This window comes from Octopus bimaculoides, chromosome Z (assembly GCF_046866305.1).
Source record: "Octopus bimaculoides isolate indiv1 chromosome Z, ASM4686630v1, whole genome shotgun sequence".
In the NCBI taxonomy this organism is placed as follows: domain Eukaryota; kingdom Metazoa; phylum Mollusca; class Cephalopoda; order Octopoda; family Octopodidae; genus Octopus; species Octopus bimaculoides.
In genome coordinates, this window is record NC_142944.1 from 33,260,131 (window position 1) to 33,282,630 (window position 22,500).

At 34.1% G+C, this 22,500-nt stretch overlaps 1 protein-coding gene across 1 annotated transcript in view; it reads right to left on the bottom strand.

The window, feature by feature from the left end:
• Window positions 1-22,500, bottom strand: part of LOC106877204 (menin) — a 75,470-nt gene that overhangs the window by 19,762 nt on the left and 33,208 nt on the right. Inside the window, exon 2 of the mRNA XM_089365329.1 lies at window positions 17,289-17,335. Coding sequence (XP_089221455.1) covers window positions 17,289-17,335 — 47 coding nt within the window. The remainder of the gene's footprint in view (window positions 1-17,288; window positions 17,336-22,500) is intronic.

A 22,500-nucleotide genomic window follows, 5' to 3' on the forward strand; every position in this document is an offset into this window, starting at 1 on the left:
TTCTGTTATTTGTCATCATTGTCACTGGTTATGTTGTTGTCTCTCTCTTCTGTTTTTCCAGTATCATAGCAAGTCCTCAAATAGCCCTTTTTGCCTCACATATACAGCTTGGCTTTCTGCTTTGCATCACCAGTCTCATAATCTTTCCTTCCTCACCTTCAATAGGGCACAACTCTGGTATAATTCTATGATTTGGAGTAGGAGTCATTAAGACATATATGTCCAATAAGAACCCAGCCAACCACACACACCCAGTTATCTCGGCACTCAACTACCCATCCTGCATTACCAAGAATAAGCTAAGAGTTAACATCATTAGTATTCATCATAAATATTCTTGACTGTGACCCTTGTATAGCATCAAGCCATGTATTGCAACACCAAAGTAAGGGAAGATATAAACACACTAACTCAGTTTGTATTGCTGCTCTCCTTTCTGGTTCCAAAGGCCTTCTCCTAAATTGATAGAGAAGATATTGCTCCACACATCAAGCCAAGACAACTCTCATTGTTTGATGACAAGAAGAAACTAGCACAGCTACTTCTCTTGCTTTTGGATAAAGTACTCTGGCAAAAATGCACTCCACTTGATTACAAAACTTTGCCATGTAGATTTCATCTCAGCAAGTCAATTCATATTCAAAATCTGCTTTGTAGTGTTGGCAAATGATAAACTGCTTCCCCACCCCCCACCAGTTTGTTAATTGGGTCAAGCATGTAGTAGTGTGTGCATTCTTGTTGTTTACCTTATCATTGAGAATATTAATGTCAAGGGAACTGCTTTCTATTTGAAAAGTCATTTTGGGGGGTGAGGGGGGGTCTTGGGAAATGTTTATGCATTGCTGTTTGGTTTAGACTTGTTTCTTTAGTTAAATTTCTTTCTGTGGAGTCGCATTAAATTGAATTCCTTGGTTGATATTATCTCTCTGGTTAGTAGCCATCTTAGGTTGAATGTAAACACAAAATTTTTTTTAAAAAAGTTTAAAATGTCTAAAATTGACAAACCTTGCTTCTTTCCCGGTATGGGAGAGATATCCAGAAACATTCCAAAGGGCCCCTGAAGAAAATATTTAAAATGTAATGTTTGCTTTCTTCAGTTATGCTTGTTAAAAAAAAAAAAAAAACACACACACCAAATTCTGCAGAGCGATACGTCGCACATCTATTTAAAAAACAAAGAATAATAATGGTTTCGAATTTTGGCAAAATACCAGCAGTTTTAATGGGAGGGAGTTAATTGATTGTACTGACCCCAGTGCTCAACTAATACTTATTTTATCGACCTTGAAAGAACAACAGGCAAAGTTGACCCCGGTTGGGTTTGAACTCTGTATGTGAAGAATCAAAAGAAATGTTGCTAAGTATTTTCTCTGAGTCAATAACAATTCTGCAAGCCCACCATCTTAACGCATAAAAAAAAAAAAATTGTAATAATAATAATAATAATCCTTTCTACTATAGGCACAAGGCCTGAAAGTTTGGGGAAGGGTGTTAGCTGAGATTACACTGTGGTACTTATTTCATTGACCCCAAAAGGATGAAAAGCAAGTCAAACTCGGCAGAATTTGAACTCAGAATGTAAAGACAGACAAAATGCTACTAAACATTTTGTTTGAAGTGCTAATGATTTTGCCAACTCACCACCTTTCATAATAATAATAATAATAATAATAATAATAATAATAGTAATGATGATGATGATTTCAAATTTTGGCACCAATTTTAGGAGGAGCAGGTTAGTTGACTACATTGAGCCCCAGTACTTATTTTATGGACTCTAAAAGGCTGAAAGGCAGTCAGCCTCTTGTGGGAAAGCAAGAAATATCGCATGGCATTTCTTCCAATACTTAATAATAATAATAATAATACATTTGTCTTTTCCAAAAGGGCCTGTACATTCAGGTTTTGGAGACAGGTCAGTGGACGAGAGGTGTATCTCATATAAGTGTATAAAAACAAGGGCAGGTAAACAATGTTATATAACACTATGTAACAAAATATTTACTTGATCCTAAGCAATAATTGCTATTTCCTTATAGCAAATGCTTAAAATGCATAGGAAATGATATTTTAAATTTTACCTATTTCCCAGAGCGTTTCAGACAGATTCAGGGCTGAGCAAGTGATACAGAAATTTCTTGAACTTTCAAGAATTAGCAAGAATTTTCCAATTAATAATACAAATACAGGGACCTTAAGCTCACCAGTTCTGTTTAGTTATAACTATGTTAGTACATAGGCTAGGTTGCATTTTACAGGGATGATGTGAAGAAGCTGAAAGCATGTAGCAGATGCATTTTGCTATGTCTGTGAGAATACATGTCTATTAAAATATGTGAGGCCTACAAGAATTTAACAAAAACATGAAAGGCAACTATATTTGAGGTCTGATACATGGAAGTGATTTACATTACAATTTCAAGTTTTGAAAAATCACTTCTCACATATGAATAGCCTAAATATATGTTAGAGTTATTTTCCTGACATTATGTGAAAGAAAATTTGTATATTTGCTTCTTTTCCTAGAGGAAATAAATAAATTTCAAAATAGGATAAACCATGTAGATTGCAAAAGCAATGTCCGAAGGAAATATCAGCCACTTTATATACTTTTCCAATACAAACAATTAGCAAATAGCACTTACTACTCAGGAACAAAAAGTGTGTCACATAGTAAGTATATATTAAGACATTGGAAATTTTGATAAAATATATAAATAAATAAATGAATATATAAATACAAATATAAATAAAATAAAAAAATCAAGCACAAATAAAAACAGATAAAGCAACCCATCCCTATACAGGTGAGAATCTGCGATCAAAGTCGTCACAACATTCCAGAGTCAACTTCTGGTACTGGACTCTGGTACATCTAAAGTGCCTGTCATTATCTGTTGTGTTGGGTGAGATAACTATTGCAAATGATAGAATATTAGTTTCACATTTTGGCATGAGGCCAGCCAATTTCAGTGAAGAGCATAAGTCAATTACTTCAACCCCAATGCTCAAATGATACTTATTTTATCAACTCCAAAAGGATGACAGGCAAAGTCAACCTCAGCAACATTTAAATTCACACATAAGAACAGACAAAATGGCACTCAGTATTTTACCCGGCACTGTAACTATTCTGCCAGTTTGCTGCATTTGCAGATGATAGAATATTGCCAGTCAATCATTTCAATGTCTTTTGAATTCTAGTCCTATTTTTACCTCAACCAACACAACCATTCCCCGTCTTCCTTTAGGTTCATTACATCTGCCAAGGTCTCCTAAGTATTTCATGCAACCATGGAACTCACATTGATCCCCTTGTAGGGTCATGCCTTACATTTGGTTTCATTTCTTTTCTTTTGTGTCTTTTTCTGTTTTATTTTATCTTCCACAATAGATTGCCAGTGTTCTCAAACTTCCATTTGCTTACAATCATCACAGCACAACATAATGAGCTCCTCAGCTACTTAGTCATTGAGGTCAAGGCAATTTTATCACACTGTTCCCCGGGATACAAACAGTGGTGCTCTAGAAACAGTAATTTCCAGTGTTTTCAGTTGTTTTTATTGCCTCTGTTGTTGTCCACATCTTCCTCTTCTCTTTTCATTTCCACTTCCTCCAAATATCTTCAAGTATCCTTTACTGCTATGCTGGGCCTTCTGCTCTATACAAGAAATCTAACTGCTCTTTCTGCTCCTGCAATGGCGAATAACTTTGTGGTCTTCAGAGTTCAGCAAAATGTGATTATCCACACAAAGTTACAAATCACCTCTGCACTCACCACCTGCCTGAACTGTGCCACAAAAGTAATACTGAGCCTTGGCTCAATGTCTGTACAAATGTCCCTGGCAATGTCTGTACAAATGTCCCTCTATTTCACCCACCCTCATATTGTGACACATGTTTATAGGCAAGTGTGGAATACTAACTCCCCTGTTGCCTCACCTTCTCCTTGATCTTAAAACCTTGGCACAATCTTCCTACATCAGACTACAGACAATGGAACACACATCATGTCTATGTTTCCCAATTGTTTATTTGTGGACATTTTGAATGGGTTTAAAAAAAAAAAATATTCTGAAAGTAAAGAGGTACTGTCCTTTGTAACATGTCTCTCCCTATTTTCTTTTCCTGATGCCAACCTATACCAAACAATTCTCTCTTATAGAAATATTAGCAAAACTGTTGCTATTGTTATTAATACTATTAGAAATATCACTTTTCTCTTCAACTTGCTAGATTGTAAATGTTTGCTGTAGCTGCTTTTTTCAAATATATTCACTTCCCTTTTTTCTGTTTTTTTCTCTTGCCAAAATCTGTAATTATTTTCAAAATTTGATCAAAATTTCTGGTGCACATCAACTACCACCATACACCTCTTACTGCTATTCCTGAAGAAGATACAGAGAACAACTAGTAAATAGCAATTTTTTTTTTTTTAAGCAACATGTTTAAACAATGGAGTGCTTCTCAACATCTGCAACAGGTGATGGACATCCCAACATTTCCAAACCCTTTTGTTTTCATTTGCTTTACATCTGTTTTTCTATGCTTGCATGGGTTCAGTATGTTTAGGTGATGCTTTACAGCTGGATGCCCTTTATGACACTAATCGTTCACTGTTTTACCAGCAGGGAACCTCTTATTCTATGTGTTTCTGAAGCTATAAAGTGGCCAGACAATTTGTTGATAGGATCATACAAATAATGACAGATGTATGCATGCATGCACATGTGCACACACACACACACACACACACACACACACACACTTGTTTCAATTTCTATCTACCAAAGCCACTCAAAGCTTTGGTCAGACTGAAACCATAGCAGAAGACGCCCAACACACCACTGTGTAGAACCTTGGGCAAGTGTTTTCTGCTATTGCCCAAAACCACTTAACCCAGAACCTACAAGATTGGGAAGCAAACTTTTAAAACCAAATAGCCATAACAGCAAACAAAGTTAAATGGCTATGTTGTTGGAATAGTGCCATGTTAGTGATAAGATATGACAAACTATTAACCTGTTTTTGACTAGTAGACCATCTAATTTATTTGATTACAGCCTGCAGTCTTTTATTGTGATACTTAACTCACAAACAATTATTTATGAAGTAGAAAATAGAAAACATAATGCAATGCATTACATACATGTTTACACTACAAAAATATGTCAGTTTAGAATAGAACTGCAAAAATTTTGCAATATTAAGGTAAAAAAAAGAATGTGATAATGGAGCAGCAATGAACCAGTTCAGATTTTTGTTTTGTTACATAAAAAAAAATGGATTTTACATGAAATATTTCCAGCAGAATAAATGTAAAGTTTGGTAGCTGTTTATGATTGTAGTAATCAGTCTTATGGTCAAATATTCTCTATTAGGCAATTTATTGTACTACTAAATTATAAGAAAGTAGTGTTACTGGTCTTGTTTGTTAGTCAGGCAACTGAAAAATTCAGTTTAATATCATGCAACAAGGTTTGAAGCTACATGTACATACTTAGTCATAATAATAATAATAATCCTTTCTACTATAGGCACAAGGTCTGAAGTTTTGAGGAAAAGTGTTACATGAGGTTACATTGATGCCCTCCCCCAGTGCTCAACTGGTACTTATTTCATTGACCTTGAAAGGATGAAAGGAAAAGTTGACCTCAGCAGAATTTGAACTCAGAACATAGAGACAGACGAAATGTCACTATGCACATGGATTATTTGGATCCAAATAGATCATCCATGTTTTCCAAAACAAACATTATTTTCCAACCTTTTCACAAAATAGTGTCATCTTGCCACCTGTTCCAGGCCAAGTAAGAAACACATACAGCTCATAGCCATCAAAGAGTGCATGTGTCACTGAAATTTTGGTCTTGCTGATAATTACCAACTTTATGGTGACCTGAAATCCTTGAGAAAGTGACTTTGCTTCTATGCCCACCAACGAATACATGCATTTCTACATGTCCTGGTCTTCCTGATGGCTCTCACATGTAAAAGTATGAACTGAAATTGATGAAAAGGTGTCCTTGCGTCCATGCCAACCTCGTCCATGTGCATTTATAACTCTAATCTTAATATGAACATGCTAGAAGAGAGAGAAAAAAAAGTAGGAGAGGGTCACTAATGATAATCTTTTTTTGCAGGACCCTTGAAAAGGTCTTTCTTCTTGTCCAGTATAGTTTACAAGCCCTCACGTCATTTTTAAAATGTTTTTTTCAGGTGTAGTACATTTACAATGTGATTCTTGCAAGAAGTGTCTCTTTCGGTGTATTTAATACAGCAAAATGCATCAAAATTATCACCAATCATAAAAATTTTATCATTTGTACAAATTTCACCACATAATTGTTGGTATGGGTGCTGGTGCCATGTAAAAAGCACCCAGCATCTGTAAAGTGACTGGCATTAGGAAGAGCATCCAGCAGTAGAAACCATGCCAAAACAGACTATGGAACCTGGTGTGACCCCTGTCAAGCCAGCCAACTCATGCCAGCATGGAAAACAGACATTAAATGTTGATGATGATTGTTTCCGTTATGGAGTATGGTAAAGATAAGGAATTTGTCTATGCATTATTACTGTTGTACATTTTAGTGTCTCTTGTTGCAATTCCTTTTACTACTGCAATTTTTAGTGTGACTGTTGTTGGCTCTTGTTGATGTAGATATCATTGCTGCTGTGACTTTTATTATTGATTCTACATTATTTACATTATTTACATTTGACGGATATTTGTCCTCATCTTGTTTGTTGTTAACACAACGTTTCGGCTGATATACCCTCCAGCCTTCGTCAGGTGTCTTGGGGAAATTTTGAACCTGGGTTCTCATTCCTAACGATGTTACTATTATTATATTATTATTATTATTACTATTATTAATCAGGTCGCTGCCGTGAATCGAACTCGGAATCTTGGGGTTAGTAGCCCGCGCTCTTAACCACTACGCCATATGCCCCAAGACACCTGACAAAGGCTGGAGGGTATATCAGCCGAAATGTTGTGTTAACAACAAACAAGATGAGGACAAATATCCGTCAAATATAAATAATGTAAATAATTCCTCATCTCTTAAATATAGAACTGTATTATTGATTCTGTTGTAGTTACTGTTGCAACTCCTGCTACTGATGCTGCAGAAGTTGGGGTGTTGGTGTTCACAATGAAGACAGGTGTGAAGCTCATGTCTTCTCCCTCAAGGGTCAGAAATCTCTGTAGTGATTTGTTTTGCTGTAATATTTAGGTTTCTTGTCTTTGGCAATCTTTGTATCTTCTTGTATTGTTTGAAAGAGAAGTATTGAAGAATGCCCAAATGATCCACAGGTGTATTCAATACTTGGAACTCTAATGACGTCCCCATTTAGTGTTTTCCTAAAAATGAGGACGTCTTAAGTTCTATGTTCCTGCTCTATTGCTATCACTCTAATCTCTGTGAAGTGGAATGTCAGTGACTAACTTTGATCACCATCATTCCATATAAACTGGGATCATCAGAAATTCCTAGTTTGCATGTACAGATAGTCACTACCATTTTGTGCGGTCACCTTCTTGTAGATATCTTACTGGAGACCAAATCTTTTCTGATTTGCACCTCTAGGGAATCAAGGCTGTAAAGTCAGTATAAAAGACCTTCAATTCCATCTTTGACATACCAAATTACAGAACCACCAACTCTGACTTCTCTATTTTTATTTAGACTAATCATACATTCCATATATTGGTTGAAAGTACACAACAAACAATGCATTCCATCACTGCCAATGTGAATCATGAGGCTACTTCTTAGTACCCTAATTTGGTAAAGCTTAGGTTTAAAAGCTATAGCTAAGCCACTGTGGATTTTTTATATTATTTATTAAGTTATAAACAGTTAAGCATAAGACAAAACCTACGAAGTTTTTTAAAAAAGAGGCTAAATTTATCAAAAGTAAAAGGACAAAAAGATACTATAAAAATCATGAATATCTTTGTGTACCATTTAAAAAATCTGAAATAAATCAAATTTAAAGCTAAAAGATTGAACACTAGGTAACTTAATAACCATTTAAAATTAAATAAACTCAATTAGATACATAACGCTCCTTCTTTGTGATTTCAAGAATTTATGAAAATAAAAGATAAAAGATTACATCAAATGAAATGAAAATTACATTGTAAAATATTGCAAAATTTACCCTTCATCTAAACCAAAACTTTGCTAAAATTCTTAGAAACAGGATTATTTCTACTACATCATCTTTCATAGAAGCCTTTAAATTTGATTTGATCATTTTCAGTGTAGGAAACAATCTTCCAACATTTATTAAGATGAGTGGCATTGCTGTTAGTTCCAGTTACATCACTATGAACTTATGGATAAGCAGGGATGGCTCCTTCTACAGTCAATTTCAATGAGTAGTGATACTTTTCCACTCCTTTTAATCTCTATAAAAATTTCTTACTAGAAATTTGGACATCCATTGGTTGTATTTTTACACTTAGATGGTTTCAAATTTCAACACAAAGCATGAAGCTTACATCTTCTCCCCCAATTTGAGAGATATCATCAACACCAGTACTTGATTGGTACTTTATTTTATCAATCTGGAGGGATGGATGCAAAATTGACCTCAACAGGATTTGAACCCAGAATGTAAAGAGCTGGAACAAATACTACAAAGCATTTTTATCCCTTGCTCCAATGATTCTGCCAGCTCACCACTGTCTATACTTAAATGGCGCCACTTTACTTTTGAATGTTGTATTTTGTCGAAGTATACTATTAATTCTGCAGAGGGTAATTAGCTTCCATGATCCAAAATACTGCCTGAGTTACATATAGTACCTCTAACTTTTATACAATAATTGCTGCTTCATAGGGGACCTTTTTACCTTCAGGAATCTTGTCATTGTTCAGACAAATTCAGTTCATTGGATCCCTATAAATAGGATTAGATTTTCTGATAAGAAATCCTCCTGTTTTTTCATTGAAGATCAATTAATCCTGCACTTTCACTCAGGTGACACATCAAGCTTCTCTTTTCCAACAAAAATCTACTAAATGTTAAACCTTTTAGATTGCAACTTCTTAGAGAGAGTAAAAGGTTGAGAAAGGAAAACATTCTTATTGTGTCACTTGTGCCTACAGGCCTTCAGTTATTGAAATATTTTCATTAATCAAGTCTTCAAGAAAAGTTTTTAGTTCAAGCAAATTCTTGATCACCAAACAGATGCTTCCCCAGTGTGTTGCTTGATCCAAAAATAACTCCTTTACCAGAATGTCTATGGAGAATAGAATCTATTTTAGGACTACTTGCCTCCACTAGCCCATGTGAGTAGCTATGTGACAATCTCTCAATCTTTCGCTTACTGCTAGTTACAGTGTATGCACAGCAAATGCAAAACTTGAATTAGGAATTTCTTTGATGACTTCTCAACATTATCATCTACAATTTCACTGCTCCCTCTCTCTCTCTCTCTCTCTTTCCTCTTTGGAGATCATTTGTGGGAATATCATGTTCACCTTCCAACATTTGTGCACTTTCTTTATTAATTTTATTCACATCTCAATTGTGGTTAACGTGCTTGAAGCATTATCACTTACAAATCATACAACTTGCCCTTTTTTTAATTTCAGAATCTTCCAAAACTTCTTCCACTTACTTCTATTGGTTTCTTTTGCAGAACCACTAAGTTACAGGGATGTAAACACACCAACACCAAAAGTGATGGTGGGGGGACAAATGCAAACACAAACATACACAGATATATACATGAGAGGAGGTTTCTTTCAGTTTCCATCTACCAAATCTACTCACAAGGCTTTGGTCAGCCCAAGGCTATAGTAGAAGACACTTGTCCAAAGTGCCATGCAGTGAGACTGAACTCAGAACTATGTGGTAAGAAAGCAAACTTCTTGCCACACAGCCATGCCTACCAACCTTTGTTAATGTGAGTGTTAAAGTAATTGTAAATTTGTATAAGGAATTCAAACTACCATAAAATTTATTTCAAGAAGAACAAAGAAAAAAATAGATTAATTGATATTAATATCAATGAAATTGGAAATTATACTGTATTATATTACTATTTATATTATTGGAGTGAGAGTTGATACATTTTTACCAACTCTGATTGTAGTAACTTGATAATTGCTTCCATCTCCAATTCTATAGAGAGTAATCTTTCTTTAGGAGCTGCTCACCTTCTTGGCTTGAAGTGTCATCACTCCAGAGCATATAATGTCACCTATTTTTTTAAAAATAACTTCTGTAATTCTTTTGAGCAAATGGTATGTCCAGTAACTTGCCACTCAAGAAAGGGTAAAATTTTATTTTTGTGTGTGCATGCACATGTGTGATTTTTCAAAGGGTAGAGTCAGTTTTCTTAGTCACATGTGATATCATGTGTAGTAGCTGCTTTGACAGTGTGTCACAATTTCGGTTGCTATAGTAGCAGCACTTGTAGCTGTTGCCATGACACTGTTGTCCATTGAGGAACCATTGTAATTTCTTCTTTACTTTGAATCGCTTTCTTCCATCATGAAAAATACTATGTTGTCATTATTGAAATCATTGCTTTTTTTTTTTTAAATTAAGATTTCTCAAACAAAATTTTTCAAAGAAGCTGTGGCTCTATAGGGTCAATGTAAAAAGAAAATAAAACCATGCCCTTATATTACTGATCAGTTCTACAAAATATCATCATCACTGAAGTTCCATTTTTCAATTTGGCATGAGTCAGATGGTTTGGCAGGATGCAGTAAGCCAAGCTTCAGTGTCAGCTTTAGCATGTTCTCTAAGGCTTGAAGCCTTTCCCAATGGCAACCACTCTACAGTGCATACTGCATACTTTTTACATGCCACCAACACTCGTGAAGTTGCCAAGTAAGTTGCAAGACAGGAAAAAGCAGGACAAAAATGACAAAAGATTGGTGGTACTCACGGGCACACAAAACTTCAGTGGCAATCAGAGTGAATGCAATAATATTGGGTCATCCCATAAATAATGCAGTTTTTTCAATTGCATGAACTAAAAGTTGGAGGGGAACAGGATAAATTACCTGCATCAACTTGCTATAAAAGCAGGTAGTAATTTTACCTCGTCTTTATTCTTAATGCAAGTTTTTAAAGAATGCAGTTGGATTTTAACAGTTATTTTTTTCAAAGCTATAGTGAAAGTGACAAAGGAGCATATTTGGCATATTTTGGTTTACGAGTTCAATAAAGGCAACAGTGCAATGAAAAGCACAAGGAACATTGATGCAGTATATGGGGATTGGACAATAAGCGTAAACCAGTGTCAATAGTGGTTCCAGAAATTCCAGGCTGGAAACTACAGCTTAGAAGATGAACCTTGTCTAGGAAGATCTGTAGAGCTTGACAAGGATGTCCTGCAAACCTTGGTGGAACAAAATCCCATTGTAACTGTTGAGGAACTAGCAGAGAAGCTTGGATTTGGTCATTCAACCATTCATCGACACCGGTGTGCCATCGAAAAAAATCAGCAAACTGGATCAATGCATTCTTCACAAACTTTCTGAGTCTCATTGTGTACAGAGGGAGAATGTGTGCTCTTCTTTGCTGTCACGTCCCACAAATGAACCTTTTTTTTTTTTTGGACTGAATAATGACTGCTGATGAGAAATGAGTTCTCTATAAAAATGTCAAGCACCAAAAACAGTGGGTAAGGAAAGGAAAAATACCAGGCTAAAGAAGGTCTTCACCCATGTAAGGTGTTATGTTTGGTGAGATATGAAAGGTTTAGTCCACTTTGAACTTTTAAACCTAAACCAAATGATAACAAAGGAGATCTACTGTGAGCAGCTTGAACAACTTAAGTCAGTGCTAGAAGAAAAACGACCATCTTTGGCTTCAAGACAAAAGGTGTTCTTCCATCAGGATAATGCTCAGCAACATACAGCATGGATGACATTCCAAAGGTTGGAGCAGTTTCAATGGGAAATGATACCCCACCCACCATATTTCCTGGACATTGCCCCATCTGATTATCATTCATTCCTCAGTCTTCAAAATCATTTGGACAGGAAAAAATGAATTTTGTAGAGGAGGTCAGAACAGTACTGGAGGAGTATTCTTCATCGTGGACAAGTGAATTTTGGAAAAGGGGCCTTACAAGTCTACCAGAGAGATAGAAGAACAATGTAGAAAATGAAGGAGAGTATATTTTAGATTAAAAAAGAACTTTGTTTATCTTAATTTTGAAAAATAAAAGAAGTATTAAAAAAAATTGCATTATTTATGGGATGACCCAATAATAATGATGATGGTGATGATGATGGTGGTAGTAGTGTGATGATGGCAATGATAGTGGTGATGATGGTGGTAGTGACAGTGACTTTTTGACATTGGGGCCATTTATATTTGTGTGTGTGTGTGTGTGTGTGTGTGTGTGTGTGTGTGTGTGTGTGTGTGTGTGTGTGTGTGTTGCAAAAAGTTTTATAAAACACAGGGAAATATATCTACCATGTTAAGCAAAAAAAATTATATTATATATTAACCCTTTAGCATTCAAATTATTGTCAAAATTAATACTTATTTATTCATATTGTTTTGAATTAATCATGCATTATTTTCCAGCTTTGAGATTTTGATGTTGTGGTTGTTTATTTTTAGAAGGACATTGTAGGGTAGGAAGGATTTTGGGCCAGATATGGCCAGTTTAAATGCTAAATGGTTAAGATGTATTAAAAATACTTTTTTTAATGATGCAAATAAGCAAATATATATATATATATATATATATATATATATATATATATATATATATTATATATAGATATATATAGCGAGGGTATGAGAGGTATTGATATCTAGAAAACCTAGACAAGAAAGTAAAATTCAAACTCAGGAAAACTGTAAGAACAGTAGAGAAAGGTTGAGTATTTACCCTTATAAGACAGAAAAAAGTTGCCAATAGACCACTATGGGAGTTGAACCTGTACCCCTCAGATACCAGCTGAGTGCTCTACCATTAAGCTAAACAGCCCCTGACAATAATCACTATCAATTTTGATGCTAAATCATAGCTATCCGAATGCAACATTTTTTATAACGTGCTGCTTAGCTTGGTGGCAGAGCACTCAGCCAGTATCTGAGGGGTACAGGTTCAACTCCCATAGCCTCCTGCTGGCAACTTTTTTCCATCTTATAAGGGTAAATAACCACTCTTTTTCTGCTATTCTTAAAAGTATACTATGTTCAAAATTTACTTTCTTGTCTGTAAAATACCAAACTCATTTGACACTTCCAAGATTTGTTTTCATGAATTTTGTCAATGAACAGGTCGCGGTCTCAAAGCGACGAAAACATTTTGACAAATTAAATTTAAATGTTGAAGTGAATCTAATGGATTTTGTGTGTTATTTTAAATGGCTTATAAACACCTTCCACGCTGCAATTGTTTTCGTTCCAGCACACGGTCTCAGATCAGGTCACTTGCAATGCAAGTACATCTCCGTAATATATATATATATATATATATATATATATATACACACATTTAAAAGAAGAAAAGAAAATGGAGATAAGGAAGTTAACAATTTGTTAATAATGAATAATTGTTGACTTCCTTCCATTTTCTTTCCTTCTTTTAAATGGACATAAGCTATATGCTTAATATATACCTATTGCTTTTAAGGGAATTTCATTCCCCCAACAATACTAGGTATTGAACCAGTATTTCCTTGGATGCAACCATCCCTTCACAAGGTAACATATCCTCTAATTAAATTTATATATATATATATATATATATATATATATATATATATAATAATATTAGGGACAAAATCCAAAATTACAGGTAAAAAACTCAATTAAAATCAATTTATAAAAAATTAAAATTAAATTGAGCCTTATAGATAAAGTATATATAAAATATATAGTTTTAGGGAAAATAACCAATTTTCAAGAACTCATCGATGAAAATCCACTATCACATATAGAAAAATTAATAATTAAAAGCACAATAAATGAGTATAATATAAAGTAAAGTAAATATCATAAGATAAATATAATAATAATAAATATAATATAATATATTTTCCCTAAAACTATATCATCATCATCATCATCATCGTTTAACGTCCGCTTTCCATGCTAGCATGGGTTGGACGATTTGACTGAGGACTGGTGCAACCGGATGGCTACATATATATATATATATATATATATCAGATGGCTGGATAGGTAGATATATACAGAATGGCTGGGTTGATAGATATATACATACATCTTTATTTAATGTTTCTTTTCCATGCTAGCATCATTTACATGGGTGTAAATACTGAGACAGGCTTTATATGACAAGATCCACTTCTTGTCTGCAACCTTTACCTCTTTTACAAGGAAGGGATTTTTTTTCATACCAGAAGGATCCTGAAGTGCAGATCTTGTGATGATTTGTTGACAAAGAAATGTCAATAAACTTTCCTGGTTGCAGCCCAATCACAATGTCACTGCTTGAGGCTGGGAACCAAATGCTAATGCCAGCTCAGTAGTTTTGTAAACGTTCACAAAGGCATACATGCACACACGTGCACACATATATACTGATAAGTATAGATACATATATATGTATAATTTAGTTATAGGATTCTCAAGAATCAAAGCACACCAATCTGTAAGACACCAAAATGACTACGTATGATCCACAGGGCTCACAATATAATAAAACAACATCGAATATTGCAAGTGTTGGCAGGATTCAGTAAATATGCAAGTACCAAACCCAATTTCTAACTAAAGACTGAACTGACCAGTTGGTCCTTGACATGGTGCAGGTATAAAAAGTAAACACAAATGGCATATAAAATTTACAGCAGTTGTTTTAGTTGCTAAACCAACTGTTGTAAATTTTAAATGCCATCACCCCTGATCAGAATCAACTTTGTCTTCACTGCTCAACAAATTCAGGTATAAATTACCAATCAGAACCACTTAAGTTACTGATGTGTACATATGAATTTGAAATATCTCACTGATTACCTTTTCCAGGTCAAAGTTCTCTTATTAAATAATGAGACCAAATTCTAAATCACCACTTGAGGTATCCTACCATGAAACTCGAAAATCAAAACATGAAAAGAGTCCAAAAGAAATTCACTGAATAAAAAACAAATACAGATACACAAGATGTTAACATGAAGTCTTTCAATAGGAAATTCTTTCCAAAATGAGGGTAAACTTCATTCTTTGCACAAAAACGGGCTTAATTTCTGTGGGGTTTTTTTTTCATTCCCAAACAACAAATCCTGAATTTTAGTTACATTTTGTTTAGGACTTAGCAACAGACACCCTGCTTTGCTTGATGTAGCACAGTGACCAAGGCTTCCTTTAACTTTCTGGAGATAAATGGAAACTTGGAACTGGCTTGCTAGTTTTTTTCTTTCTTTTCTTTTTTTTTAATTAATTAATTTTGAAAAACAAAGTTGTCATTTTCCTACAAAACTCTTCAGGTAAAGAGAAACTCTCTTCTGTGACGTAACTTTTCCATGCCTCCCTCCTTTTCTGGAAATGACTAAAGTTTTTTTGGCAAATAGCACGACCAAAGGATGATTGCTTGCATTGTGGTTGGTGGTGGAGGTGATGGTGCTTTTGCCATTGTTAAGTTTAAGGTTTTGTGATCGCTCATAGTAAACAACAAAAATTATAATGATAATGATCATTGCTTTATTTGATGTGACGACCTTGAAATAAGGGCCATGGCAAATAATAATAATGATAATGATAATAATAATAATAATGATAATAATAATAATAGGCAAATAGACCAGATATAGTTGTCAAAGATCATGAAGAAAAAAAATGCTTTCTAATTGATGTATCAATACCAGCAGATGACAATGTTTCTCTAAAAGAAATGGAAAAACTTTCAAAATACAAAGACCTGGAAATAGAGGTAACTCGAATGTGGAATCTAAAAACAGAAACAATTTCTATCATAGTATAATAAAAAAATATTCAGACAAATACATAACAAAAACACCAGGACTTACAAATATATATAACATACAGAAAATTGCACTACTGGGCAATGCACACATCCTACGCAAAACACTTTCAATACAGTAATCATAAGAGCATCACAGCAAACCACAGCACATACACAAAGCGCACAGAGCTGCGCTCGGTAGTGAAGTGAAAGCACGTTATAAAAATAAAACTACTGAACAATAATAATAATAATAATAGTCCTTTCTACTGATATAGTGGGGGAGGGGGCCTGATATAGTGGGGGAGGGGGCAAGTCAATTACATCAACCCCAGCGCATAACTGGTGCTTAATTTATCAAACCTGAAAAGATGAAAGGCAAAGTTGACCTCAGCGGAATTTGAACTCAGAACGTCGTGATGGGCAAAATACTACTAAGCATTTCATCAGCATGCTTACGATTCTGCCAACTTGACACCTTAGTAGTAGTAGTAGTAGTAATAATAATAATAATAATTTCTAATGCAAGCACAAGGCCAGAAATTTTAGAGAAAGTGGATAAATCACAATGTCAATATTTGATTGGCATTTATTATTTAATAATAATAATAATAATAATAATGGTTTCAAATTTTTCCACAAGCACAGCAATTTTGAGGGAGAGGATGAGTTGATTACATCAACCCCAGTGTTCAACTGGTACTTATTTCATCAACCCCAAAAGGATGAAAGGTAAAATCAGCCTTGGTGGAATTTAAAGTGACAACATAACAATGGGCGAAATACCACTAAGCATTTCACCCAGCGTGCTAACTGCAATCCTTTCTGCTATAGGCACAAGACCTGAAATTTTGGGGGGAAAGGGGCCAGCTGATGTAATCAACCCCAGTGTTCAACTGGTATTTATTTCATTGACTCCAAAAGGATGAAAGACAAGTTAACCTCAGCAGAATTTGAACTAAGACCATAAAGAAAGATGAAATGCTGCTAAGCATTGTGCCTGTTTTGCAAACAATTCTGCCAGCTTGATGCCTTCATAATAATAATAATAATAATAATAATAATAATAATAATAATAATAATAATAATAATAATAATAATGATAATTATAATTGTTTCTAAAATAGGTACAAAATCCAGGAATTTGGAGAAGAAGGAGCTAATCAATACCAGTACTTGATTCCTGTACTAGATTGATACTTTATTTTATTGACCCTGAAAGAATGAAAGGTAAAACTGACCTTGTAAAAAGCCAGAACAAATACCATAAGGCATTTTCTTTGATAACCATTCTGCCGCCAATCCACCACCCTTAGCAATAACAACAACGACACCAACAACAACAAAATCAACTTACTTTGATAAGTAACCCATGTCATGCAACAGCCAAAGTAGTGCCTTCAAAAAAAGAGAAAATAGAATGAATTAGTGTGTTGAAAATACTTTCATAACATTACGATGAAAGTAAACAAACAAAGTTTGTTCTTTTTTAGAAGCGTTGAGATGTATTGTAAGAACAGAAATAAATTTATTTCTCAAACGTGTGATAATGCTACAAATAGCGTGATCAGGATAAATTATCCATTTATTGCAGAAAAATATGCTACTGGCCAGCCATGAGACTCGAACTCACGTCTCTGTGATTACGCGTCAAGTAGCATATTTTTCTGCAATAAATGGATAATTTATCCTGATCACGCTATTTGTAGCATTATCACACGTTTGAGAAATAAATTTATTTCTGTTCTTACTTTCACAACAATTCAAGACTTTACAAGGGATGATATTTTAACATGGAAACAGGACTAATTAGATGTGATAACTAAATGAAGATGCCTTAAACAAGATACAAATTAAATATTAGATACACATACACTTCATATTGTATACTTGTATTATTTATAAATAATAAGTACTTGTATTACAGATTACAAAGGATTTCAAACATAGAATAGAGAGACATCATTCATTTAAGTAAGCCTGATTTACTAATGCTTATATTAAATATTCTGTCTTAACATCCACTGCAGTTTTGATTATTCTCAACAATAATGATTTCTAGTATAAGCACAAGTCCAGATATTTTGGGTGAGGGAAGAAAATATCTTTCATCTTTTACTTGTTTCAGTCACTGGCTTGTGGCCATGCTGGGGCACTATCTTGCAGAGTTTTAGTCGAATAAATCATACCTATGTTTATTTGTAAGTCTGGTATTTATTCTATCAATCTCTTTTGTCGAACTACTAAGTTATGGGGGACGTAAACTGACCATTGTGTATTGTCAAGCAGTAAGGAACAGATACAAATGCAAAACACACACACACACACACATATACAATGGGTTTCTTTCAGCTTCTGTCTACCAAATCCACACACAAGGTATTAGTCAATCTGGAGCTCTAGTAAGACATTTGCTCCAGGTGCCACACAGCAGAATCAAACATGAAACCATATTGTTGGGAAGCAAGCTTCTTACCACCCAGCCACACCTGCACCAATGCAGGCATGGCTGTGTGGTTAAGCCAGTTAAATTGATTCAAGTATGTAACTGGTTATTTTTTTAACTCCAGAATACCTCAAGAGCAAAGGTAGAAGACTCTTTACCCATGGGCAAAATTTATATTGTCCAAACCATACCAGCATGGAAAATGGACATTAAAAATGATGATAATGATTTAAAATTGAAACAGTCCACTGTTGAAGGTTCTGAAAACACATGAAAATAACAACTTAAGTCTTAATATCATTACCATCATCATTTAACGCCCACTTTCCATGCTGGCATGGGTTAGACAGTTTGACTGAGACCGGTAAGCCAGGTGGCTGCACCAGGTTCCAGTTTGATTCAGCATAGTTTCTACAGCTGGATGTCCTTCCAAATGGCAACCACTCCAAGAGTGTAGTGGGTGCTTTTTACATGTTACCAGTACAGGTGTCATTTACATGACACTAGCAACAACCACAACTATGATTTCACAGATGCCGTTTGAACACTAAAGGGTTAAAGATTGAATTTTTGTTTATTTGTTCTGAAATATTTGTTGTAAGGAATTTCATTTATTAATTAGCATATCACAGAACTGTTTCATGAAGAAACTCCCCCCACTCACAGACCAAGGGCCAATGAGGCCCAGCAGCTCTTTACTGGCTTATCTAAGAGAAAGTAACTCCCTACAAATCCGGCTTCCTGATAACTATTGGGATAGTGGCACCAAACCAACACAAGTTTGAAGGACTGGCTCTGTGTGGAAATGGCTCTGCACAAACCATGCCTACCATAATACTGTTCATCATGCAGGTTGTTCAGAAAACGAAGACACCAACACAAACATCAAGTGTTATCATAATCCAATGGACATGACAAAAAATTAAACTAAGGACAATGTGAAGCTGTATCTTGCTTAACCCCTTAGCATTCAGATTATTTTATCAAATGTAATGTCTACTTATTCACACAGTTTTACCTTAATTATACTCAATTTTGTAGCTTTGACTTTTTGATGATGTGATTGTCTATATTTCAGAATGACAGCCTAGGGCAGATGTAGGAGACCCGAACTGCCCTGTTTGGACATAAAGTATGTAGAACATTTCGGCCCAATATGGCCAGATTAAATGCAATCGATAGAGTAATTTAAATATGACATATCTATGAATTTGTAAAACTAAAGATCTCACTAGTTTTCTTGACAAAGTGTCCCAACTCTACCCCATCTGAGTTCTAATCTTTTTCTGTAACTCTTTGATAGATTCTCCATAAAAACACATTGGGCAACAAATCACCAATAACTACATGTAAAAAAAATGTGTGTGTGTGTGTACGTGTGTGTGTGTGAGTGTAACCTTAACCCTGACCCAAACCCTCCACACACACGAACACATATATACATATTCTTTTATTCTATTACTTGTTTCAGTCATTTGACTGTGGCCATACTGGAGCACCACCTCGAAGGGTTTTAGTTGAACAAACTGAACCCAGGACTTATTTTTAAGCCCAGTACTTATTCTATCGGTCTCTTGCACTGGACTGCTAGGTTAAAAGGACATAAACATATCAACACCAGTTGTCAAGTGGTGATGGGGAGTCAAACACAGATAAAAAGACACACACAGATATATACAACAGGCTTCTTTCAGTTTCCACCTGGCAAATCCACTCACAAGGCTTTAGTCAGTCCAAGGCTATAGACACTTGCACAAAGTGTCACGCAGTGGGACTGAACCTGGGACCATGTGGTTAGGAAGCAAGATTTTTACCATACATCCATGCCTATGCCTCCACACAGTGCCATATATATATATATATGTTTGTATGTATATATGTAGATTCATACATATATATGTGTGTGTGTGTGTGTATATATATATATATATATATATATATATATATATATATATATATATATATATATATATATATACATATATATATATATATATATATATATATATATATATATATATATATATATATATATATATATATATATATATATATATATGTATGTATATATATATATATATATATATATAATCAAATAATAAGCAACACGGATTTCAAAAGTGATTGCAGTACGCACGTTTCATGCTACTTCAATTTATTTAAGTAATGTGAGCATTACCTTAAATGCAATATGAAGAGCAATCTTCAGCTGCACGAAAAAATGTAGAAAAAAAAGACATATTACAAATGTGGCAACATATTAAAACCAAGTGGGAGAGAGCAGAGGAAGAATATATAAGTCCATCTTGACATAGCAGGGTCTATCAGGCTAGTAATTGATTCTAGACAAAAGTTTTAACTGTCTCAGAATTCTATTGTTTCTTATCTAGTGGTGATAGCAAAGGGACAATTACTTCTAAAGAGAGGGAAGGTGTAAGCAGTATGCATGGGCAAGGCTATAAAAGTATTAGAATCTAGAGGTTTCACTGGTCATAGTAGTATCAGGTCATTTTATTACTATCAAAATGTTGAGGAATTAATGTTGAGGAATTATAGCCCTAGGTATATGGGTCAAATAGGTTTTTTACTTTTAGTCTGAATAGAGTAACAGTATAGTGGTACAGACAACAACAGAATTCTAACTAATGTTTACACAATAAGAGGTATGTTAATAAAATAAAATTAGATGTAGTTATCTTTCACAAACATCATGAAATAATGTCAATATTGAATTCAGGGGCTCTGGGTAGGGTGTAAAATTTAAGGATATTAAGTATATTAAGCATATAGTGATCATGAACACTATTTTGAATTATCTTTTAAAAAAACTTATTAGCTGACGATAATGATACTATTTAGGAGACACATAGGTAAGCCTTATTTATATAATGTGAATAAAAGATAAAAATTATTATCGGATTTATATTAGTTTATAATAATGTGTATACTGATGTTTAAGGGACTGAGAAAAGAAAGGATGTTAGGAAATAACAAGGATAATCAATACAGGAATCTGATGACTGATTTAAGTAGATTAGATGTTAAGGATAGAGATCAGGAATATATGTTGTAAAGTTTCAATTACCAAAATAAATATGTGCTAGTTGATAGTTCTAGATGACTATAATAGAAGTAAGGTACTATAAATTTTGATAACTTTAGTTGTTTAAATAAAAGTCCTATTTTTTAAAAAATTTAGAAGTGCGAGTAGAGCAATGCACACATGATACCCTAAGGTCTAATCTATTATTGATTAGATTAGGATTGTTCCTAAGTTTAAAAATTTCATATATTTCCATAGAACACAATTCACATCCATATCTATTATTTCTATAAGGTTGTGCTTTTCTTATAATTTCCCATTTAAGGCTAAAATTAATACTATTGTCTTTTAACTCCCAAATTTTACTTGCCAAAGTTGTACTATTTGCCTTATGTCTAAGTCTAAATGAAGATTTATGGTTATATATTCTCTGTTTCAGGTTAATACTACACCCTATATAAATATAATTCTCTGTTCTAGTACTAATGATGCATCTGTACACTACGTTGCGGGTACAACAAAATCCAAATAAAGGACAATGGGACTTTTTTCTACAGTTGCACATGGTGGGGTTATCAACTCCACCTATATTATTTCTAATATCTCTATTATTATTATTACTACAATTATTTACACTAATATCATTTATCAATTCTTCAATTCTACTATTAGGTATATATTGGCTATTACCATCATTATTTAATTCATATCTTGATGTGCTATTAGTTGGACTTATTCCTTCCACATTTGGCCTATTGATATTATATGAATTATGTCTTTGATCACTATTACTTCTGTTGGAGTTGGGTCTATCATCAACTTCAGTCAAAACTGTAACGTCGTTACTGATATATTCTAATTGTTGGTTGAAATTATGGTTTATAGGAATAAGTATATTGTTACTATCTTCATAATTTCTTTCGTTATTGTTATTTTCACTTCTATTTGTATAATTATTGGTAGCATCATTATTGGTATTAGATGGATTATTATTTGCATTCATATGGCCACTATTTGTAATTTCATTAATTCTAGCTGACTTGATGTTGATGTTTTTTTTGTTTAACCTAGCTATGTAGG